This window comes from Orbicella faveolata, unplaced genomic scaffold (assembly GCF_042242905.1).
Source record: "Orbicella faveolata isolate gen_17 unplaced genomic scaffold, um_ofav_v1 contig_24, whole genome shotgun sequence".
NCBI lineage: Eukaryota > Metazoa > Cnidaria > Anthozoa > Scleractinia > Merulinidae > Orbicella > Orbicella faveolata.
The window spans coordinates 16,328,092-16,337,404 of NW_028301552.1; the positions used below are offsets into that span (position 1 = coordinate 16,328,092).

The 9,313-nt window shown below is 38.3% G+C and overlaps 1 protein-coding gene and 1 long non-coding RNA gene across 2 annotated transcripts; both read left to right on the plus strand.

Moving 5' to 3' along the window:
* The first annotated feature begins 3,051 nt into the window (after nucleotides 1–3,051).
* LOC149110634 (uncharacterized) lies at nucleotides 3,052–4,744 on the plus strand. Its single transcript, XR_016208039.1, has 2 exons — nucleotides 3,052–3,367; nucleotides 3,991–4,744. It is a non-coding gene; the product is annotated as an uncharacterized LOC149110634 (long non-coding RNA).
* Nucleotides 4,745–8,311: 3,567 nt separating this feature from the next.
* On the plus strand, nucleotides 8,312–9,313 carry LOC149110635 (uncharacterized). The gene has a single exon (XM_089292998.1). It carries the CDS (start codon nucleotides 8,312–8,314, stop codon nucleotides 9,188–9,190), a length of 879 nt encoding a protein of 292 aa, XP_089149124.1. The 3' UTR covers nucleotides 9,191–9,313.

Genomic DNA, 9,313 nt, shown 5'->3' on the forward strand with positions numbered 1-9,313 from the left:
GTCCTTCAAAAAGATATCGATAATTAGCATTAATTATATATCATTAAAGTTACATATCAGTATGGTCGATCACTGCCATAAGCGCTTTGTCTAGTGACTAAAAGAAAACGGTTACCACATTTATAAGGAGTTTATAAACTAGGGAGGTCACTGTAAATAATATATTTTTTGTCTTAAACAACATTGTCCTGCAAGAACAAAAAATGTCTTGTATTAAGTGTCACTAGAATCCCTGACTCAGCTTTTGGAAGAAAAGGACTTTCCATTTCCATGTGGGCAAATGAAACAAAGTGTCTATCTTTAAAGAGCAACATCGTTGAAAATCCTTTCACTCATTTAAATAAAGGTACAGCGTTTGACTATAGCAAGTCACAGGTAGGAACGCAGATAGCAAGTAACACAAGATATTAAAAAAGCAAGGCCAATAGCCTTGTTCCTTTTGAATTTCTTGTTCACTAGATAAATACTGGTAAGTTTACTCAACTTAGTAGCTACGCTATCGAAGAAACAATCTTTTGAAACAATGCCCCACTGTCCATTTGTATGTCTGCAATAACAATATTTTCTAATCTTCAAACGTCATAGACAGAAATCCTACTTGCAAAAAAGAAATGGTATTATTGAACAGAACTTGAGAATTACAAAAATATGCAAAATTTGGACACTTTGTTGGTGCCAACAAAGCGTTATGCAACTTAGCCACAGCTTGATCAACAGGAAGTTACTAAATAGACAGCAAATCAAGGACTGAAGAGGCACTTTAAAATTGATGACTGCAACTGCTGCAGAATTATTGCATGCAACAATAAATTTGTGACCCCGTAACTGAGTAGAGGGAGAAATGCAAACAGGAAACACGAAGTTGATGCAACTAGCTCAGTGTGACAAACTTAAGGCCGCCTCAATGAAGACACATGCCACTGGAAAAATTAAAGCTCTTAAAATCCCAAAATGAAGGCTTAATAAGAGAAGCGTGGTGAAACCAGAGAAGAAAATCAAACCACCACTGGATGTCCAAGAGCATAGTGGTTAGCTGGCCACTTGCACTTGCACCTGTGAAGACTGTTAAGGAGTCAAGTCTTGAAGTTTCCACCAGGTTTAACACACACAGTGACGAAGGAGAGCTTCACCTTAAGAGACTGAAGCTGTTTCTTGGTGAAAAACGTAGCTGCTTGCCAGGTTGCGAGTTCAGCTAGTAATTCCTCGAGACAGCTACTAGGAACCTCAAGAAAGAATGCTGCTGTGTCTACGAGAATGCCAAGACAAATCAGAGGTCAAAGGCGGCGAATCCTTTTTACGTGAAGAATCCAGTCCAAGTTGGAGAAATGACTGAGTCAGGAAAAGCCAGAGAAGCAAGAGAAGAATATTTAGCGCCATAAACGTCATTGAGGTAAAGATCTGCCAAAAAACCTTGCTCTGTAAAAATATGGACAATTAACCACCTTTGTCGTGCATTGCAAATCATAGCCAAAGTACATAAGCCGAAAGAATAATGAGTGTCAGAATAAGATTGTCCTTGATAAGAATACTTAAGTAAATTGTAGTCTTTGGTATTGATAGGGAACTGCTGGTACGCTCGCCACAAGTCTTTAGAAAACAAGATAGTTATGGCCTTCTCAAGAATGCATTCAACGAGCCGACCATCCCGGGTAATTGCAACTTGAAATGTTTGCCCAAATAAGTATCTTGTGGGATGCTATCACTAACTGAGGAGCTATAAAGAAAAATCAGGTCCATAACAACCCGTCACATCGATGAACCTCGTTTAGGAATTTTCTGAAGAGGAGAGCAAACAAAGTCATCCAGAAAGTGGTGACAAACAAAGGGTCTGGCCATAGCATTCCAGGATGACTCAGTGCCAATATGGACTTGCACATGAGAAGCAAAGTGTGAAGCTAAAGAATGATTATGTAATGATGAGACGGGACATGTAGGTGCGGTGCAATTAATAGGCCAACTATAAGAAAGGAAATCGTTCACCATTTTATCTTGGTAGTTTGAGAGAAGTATTCTCCATTTTTAGAGCAAAAGCAACGTGGGAACTAAAACCTTGGTGCCAAAGGCCCGTTTTGGATAAGGATGGGGCGAAGCAATTAAATGTCGAATGTTAGCTTAAGTGTTGAAAGATTCATGTTCATGTCCATTCTAGGTCAAAGAGGTCGTTAGTCTTGAGTATCGCTCATTGTGGATGAGTGAGGGTAAAAAGCAGTATGTAATCAGGATCATCAGCCTCGCACACTCGTCATCGGTGTTGCTTCTTGTAAGCAGCTGCATCTTGCTCATCACAGTTGCAAGCACTGGTATAATTCCAGGTTCTACAAGGCTCTGGGACAGTGGGTGGAACTGCGTGCTGATTATTGCCAGATGATGCGCTGGCAGAATTTGGACAGGAGGTCTCCTTTCGTGTTCTCAAATCGGAATGACCGAAAACGGTTGTTGTTTGAATCTGGATATACTTGAGATCTTCCCAATCCAAGTGACACTATTCAACTTTTGTTGCGGTAAATTTATGAAAAGCGCCAACACTAACCCTCAAATAACCTGAGTATCAAACCTTTCTTAACAAGAGGGCAGGGATAGGGGGGAATTGCAGAGAAAGGCCTGACACAAACGTTTTAATTGGCCTATGTTGGACATCCAAAATCTGGATGTTTCGCTGATTGAATAATACACAATGCAACATAATGTCACACCACCGGAAGTGAACGAATTTTGATTGGTGGTAAATTCTTTTCCGTCGGGATATTTATCAGGCGTGTTATTTCATCGTATTGGTTAGAAAACAGAGCTCTCTTTTCTGAGCTCCTTCAGCTTCATTTTCACAAGTGCTTTTATTTCTTGCCGCTTCGCCTATAGGGTCACTCCAGTTGGGGATCGCTGGCCTCGAACAGGAATTGAACCCTTAGGACTGGCTCTCTAAACAGTCAGTTAGTTGTTATTATTATCGTTTTTGTCCATCCTGTATGATGGAAAAGCGTAGTTACCCAGTGTTCTGCAAAATTTAATATAACTGATGCAGATTGTGCTAAATAAGACTGTTCTATTTATGGATTGATCGAATCTCTTTTTTCTCCATTCAGATAAAGCCATTGACCATGGTGAATGTCAAAATAAAACCAGATGTGGGCTTTGGATGTGAGGTTTTGCACAATGAAATCAATTTGCCTCGCTCTCTTTTCTCCTTTGGAATGTGAAGCCCAATGTTGAGAGGTTTAGATCCATTTTGCAGTAACTTCTGGTGAACAGCCGTTGCCAATAAAAAATAACATAAGTTTGAAAGAGTCATTGTCTCCTGTTGGTGTCTTCCAGAAAAGTTGCTGAATGTTGGTGGGCTAGGTTTGGATGGAATAGAAGACGTCTCCGTTAAGTAAGTAGAAAAGTTATAGGCGTTCAGTAGGAATTTGTTGTCTTGATTGTTGCCATATGCAGGTGGTAAAAAATTGTAAAGTTGGGATGCGATCTAGTTCAATAAGACGTTAAGTTGTTATAGCTGTAGAAAAGGAAAAAGGAAATCGATAGAAGAAAAATTTCATTTCCATTTTCGTTCTAAATTGTTGGTTGTAGGGAATGTGAGGATGTTTGTTTGGGAATATATATATAGAAAGGATACAATTCTCGTTCTAGGAAATGTGATGATATTTGTTTGGGAATATATATAGAAGGGAAGCAATCTTCGTTCTCAAATGTGGGTTGCAGTAAATGTAATGACATTTGCTTGGGATTATATTGAAAAGGGTCAGGTAGAAACCTGTTTATGGTTAGCGCATTGATAACGGGTTGAGGGTGGGGTAGTGGTTGGGGTTAATGTGTCTTGTGGGGGTCTGGGACCGCTTTCAAAAATAATTTTGTAGAGGGTGAATTTGAGAATATATTAAAACTGTTTACGAATATATTAAAATTTTTTACGAACCAGCAGGTTAAAATGGGGAATAAGAATGGAGTTATTTATTCTTGTACATATAAATATGCGCAAATTGAATTATTTTTAAGGAGCTGGATTGAGGAGTAGAGGTCTAAGATGGATAGAGATGGAAAGAAATGGAAACCATCCGGCCGGGTAGAGGAAAAAAGGATGCATCGGCACCAAGGCTCCTAATGGTTGTGAGTCGTCAGGGACAAAGCACAACCGAGCGAGGATGTTTCGAACCTGGTACCAGGTCAATGCCCGACATCCTCGCTCCGAGTCCTTGTTGAAGAAAATAGGAAAAATAGCGGAACTTACTGGGGAATTTAAGAATACATATTGGAACTTATTGGGGCAAAATGCGGAGATAATACAGAGGAGAATAATTATGTAAATAAAACAAATGGACCCAGAAATTGAAACTTAAAAGTGAGAATGTAAAAAGTAGAAAAATGGCGTGAAGTTTGTAGATGTAGATTGATTGGAAACGCCATGAAAGGAAGTAAAATGTAAATGGGGAGGGGAGTGTAAAAATCATATGAAGGAAACAAATAGATACCTTATGAGATATGATAGGACGCTGTTGTGTCGCTCAGGTAAAAATAAACCAATCAAAATGTTTGTTGTCGGCTTTGTTGACTAGCTTGAGTGTTGCTAATCAGCGAAGTGGAAAGATCCTAATCTGGGATTTTCATGTCATTATGGCGTGATCGCTATCATTGCGTGATTGTTATGACGTATTGGCAGTGCGCGGTTGCTCTTGGGAATGGTCGCTCTGTGGAAAGGTCGAAGTATGTTTTTTTGTTTTTCGTTAAAGACATTTTAGACGTCTGAAATGGCGGGAAAAAAAAACAATGTGCGTTGGGAATAGCAATGAAAAGGAACCAGTAGCGTTGGACAATCGAAGTCGTTGGTAGAGAATTAATTGTTAAGATTTTTTGTTCCATCCTGGCTGTCGAAGGTCGATAGAAAAGGATCGCGTGGAGCGGTGAGGAGGAATCCTGGACCATTGGTGGTAAGTTAGACGGTTTTAAAATCGGAAAATGGATAGCTGCTGTATCGCAGAGATATAATGGTTTTGGAAATGATTGTGGGAATGTGTAATTCAGCTCAGACATTGAGAGTTAATATGAAGTATTTATTGATGAAAGGATTGAACTAAAAATCGAATGGAGGTATATTAAGTAATTTCTGGGTAAATATTTTACAATAAGGAGATATAATTACATGTAATAGGAAGATAGATTTTTACGTACATTGTGTGGAATATATCCCGTAAAATTATAAGAAATTGGAATTTTGAATAAATTTGAATTTCGCATTAAAAGCTTAAGCTTGAGCTAATATGAATTGATACATGTTAAATTATTGAAATTATAAATGAGAGATGACTAAAAGTTAAACGTCATCTAGAATATGGTTCAAACGTAATAAAACAAAGCAAAGTAAAGTCTTTGTAAATAGAGGCTTGTAGACTTTTTCGTTCGATTTTTTATAATTACAACACTATGCATATTATAGTGGCTTTGTGGTCAATTGTAGTTTAAATTCGAATAAATCGTTAATAAAAATGTATCAAGGATGTCCATTCTATATTAGTGGCAATTTAGTAGTGATATCCATTTCATGTTGACGGCAATTTAGTTTGAAAATAAATTAAGAAACACGGAAATGTACAAGAGTACATTAATAAAATTGGTTTCATTAAAATTTTCAAAATTGGAGTATAATAAGTGTATAAACTGGTTGTTGAGCATAAGGATTATGTAGAATTGATAATTTTTTGAGTGTAAGAGTTTGTTAGTGAGTAGCATAGTGTGGAATTTTGTGGTGTTGCTTTGGTGAGTTTGGGGATATGTATGTTATGGTATTTGTGTAGGATGTGGCGTACAATTTTATCAGTTCGAGCGTGTTTGTAGTATTTGCTGCGGTAGTAAATTGTAGGTTTGTTGTTGTAGGTTTGTGTGTTTTGTTGGTAAGTCGTCGTCGTTTGTGACTGTAGTAGGGTAGCCAGGGAAAGGAGTTTTCTGTAATACACAACATCCCTATTTCCCCACTGATTTCTTATCAGTGGAGTGGGAACCCTATTTTAGGGATTCCATATTCAACACCTATAATGCCACAAAGGTTGCTAGTTTTACTACTGATAAATAAATTTTGGAATAAGACAAAATCGTTCCTCTTCGATTTCGGTTTCGTCAGATATTTAACTTAATTCCATTTATCTCCAGTAGTGAGTGAAAAAAAATACACATCTTTATTATATTTCCGAGGAAACATGGGTATCATGTTGCATACCTTGGCGAGGAAAACGAAAGCATCCAGTTACAAACGTTGGCGTGAAATTTAAAATTGTCACATTTGCTACTTCTACGTACTATTGAATTTAAAATGAACGACAGTCAACGTAAAATACCTTAATAAGATTCAAAACCGTCTTGGCAAACGGTTATTGTAGGTTATTTTTGGGCCTTGAAAGAAAATACAGACATGAATCGAAGTGGCTATGAGCCACTGAACTTGGAAAATGGATCGTCTGTAAACAGTGACAATTTTGATGCCACTGACTTGAGGTTCTAATCCGTAGAGTTAAAGCTAAAGCCCACTGGCATTGTTAAGGAATAGTGCAAAACGAAACGGTTAGATCTAGAGAATACACGAGGAGACGTGACACTGTTGAAAACATTTATGAAGTTATCGGTGATCCTCATCCGAGAAAATTATAAAGAAAGTACCGCTTCTTGTCGGCCGAAGCAAGTAATAATTCTCATTTTCTTTCCTACTTTTTTTGTCGTTCTTTATTTTTCCAGCCAATATCAGCGATTTTTTTTTCTCTTTTTCTTTGCTACCTTTTGAGAGATCTTAAAAATAAAAACAAATGTATCCAACTTAGAGTCATAATATTAATACCACATGGACAGCAGCGCGTCTCGTCCTCTAAACAAAGTTAAACCCTGTTTGGCGGGGTTCCGACTTGGCTTGGTGACCAAATACGAATACCCTGTAATAAGTTCTGTTTTCTTTTATTTTTTTTCCCCTTTCTCGTTTTTTTTTTTCTTTCCTTTGCAAGGCGATATTAGTGACTGCACAAATCCCAGCCTTGTGTAATGTCTTTTCTTCTATTTATCAACTATTTGTTCGAACTCATTTCGCCATGTCCGTATTTATGTGTATATATTTACAGTACCGTATAGGCAATAGCGAAACACGTCGCTCGAATATTCCTCAATTCTCATGCCTGTTGATCATCTAAAACTTTAAGAGTGACTTCCTGTAAATACTTCGGATAGGTGTGCAAAAAGCAAAATTTGAATTACCTCAAACTTTTTCATAAGAAAGCCCTCTGAAAACTATTTAAGAAAATACAACTTGTAGTTCATTTGGATTTATATTTTTTAAGTAAAGCGATTTTTTAATTTTCACCCTTGAAGAAGCCTTCGAACCACTGAGAAATGTGCTTCGTATTTGCGACTCGTGTAAGAAAACTAAAACAAATATCAAATCTATTTCGATGTTACACAATTCAATGACCCTTCCTTTACAAAGTACAGTTATTAGAATTGGAAAAGATTCAAACCTGAATTTTTCTTAAAAATTCAAATTTACCCTCCTAAACAGCATTATCAGAAAGCTCGATTTTGGCAAATTTCAACGGCAAAACTCCCTACCTGGTACATGGATTCCGCTGTAAAGATGATATTCTATAGAAAGAGTAAGGTTTCCTCTATCGTTCTGTGAAATAAAATTTTTGGGCAACTTAAACTGCGAATTTAGACGACCGAAAATATGTACGGTACTCGCTTGAAGTTTATGACCTTTAAACTTACAGCTGTCCTCATGAATACAAGAGGTAACCTAAACAACAGTTGAAATCTTAGCCTGAATGCGACCCTTTCCCCCATTTAAATGATTTGTAGTTATTCTTTATCTTCTGTGGGCAATTTTATCGAAAGTAATACTTTTTTTACGCTGAAAAGGAGTTCTAACTTGTTTATGAGTACGTGCGTATTTGTTTACTGAAGCGGAAATTTGTGGATATTAAATTTATTCCATCTAAATTCTATTTCGTGTGCTGCAAGGCGTTTCGTGTTGTCATTAAAACAAAATGGTATTGCCAAGTAGAGGGTTTTCTTCTCCGATTTTAAAACAACATATAGTTTTGGACTTACCGTCCACATGCATGGCTTGATTTACTCAGCAACGTTACACCGGGTGTGATAGCGGTCAGATGGCGTGACGATAATTGACAAATCGCTTTTCGCAAATCGAATTCATCAAAATATATTTATTATATCTTTTGACATCATAATGCTTTGAGACTACTTGATAAAGACTCTTGTGAAATAAGTCTACAAAATTTTGAAACCCTCATTACGGTGAAATGAAGAACCTGGATCTACTATTTTTATGCCGCGGTCGTGTGATCCTCAAGTGTGGTATCACATGACAATGACAACTAAAAAATGGCCACCTGCAGTTATTCTCAAATCGTCGGTGGCATGTGCGTCATGTGCGGTCCGAGGGTTTCTAATCCCGCACATGTTCAATTTGTTAAAATTGGATAATGTGGCAAAGATATTCGAGGTGTGTTCAGAAACGGCTGAGGTCTGGGTATCTGTACTTGTTTCGAACGGATATCCCTCCTCGTTTGTACAGAAGATCACAAAGGCACGAACAACCCCAAGAAGAGAGCCCAACGCGGAATTTAAATCCAACGCCGTTTTACCTTATGTCCAAGGAGTTTCGGAGTCTCTCCGCCGCTGCCTAGAACAACAAGGCATTCGCACCGTCTTCACGTCGGACACGACACTTCGGTCACACTTAGTGAGACCAAAGGACACCGTCAACCCGGCTAAACAAGATGGTGTTGTCTACAGGATTCCCTGTGAGTGCGGCAGAGTGTACATCGGGAAAACAGGGAAATCTATGCAGGAGAGGATCAAAGAACACGACAGGTATATACGACTCACCCGTACCCAGACCTCCGCCGTTTCTGAACACACCCACGAGACTGGCCACTATCCTATCTGGAATGAGGTCAAGTTTATTGATCGAGATCCTCACTGGTACACACGTAGGGTCAAGGAAGCTGTTCCCATAAGACTTCACCCTAATAACATCAACAGGGATAGTGGAATTGAAATTCCTGAAGCATGGATGCCCACGATCAAGAAACACAACAACAGGAGAACAGTACAACAGCGAACCACTGAGGGAACAGCTACTCGTCGGAACAATGGAACAATAGGAGGATCGAAATGCACCAATCACAGCCGACCTTTGTGATATAAATGATACCGTGGAATCAGTAGACCTTATCGCCTGAAGAAGACTAGCAGTAAGCAGTCGAAACGTCGCGATCTACATCTCAAGTGACTACATCGTGAGACAAACGACAATACACTTTAT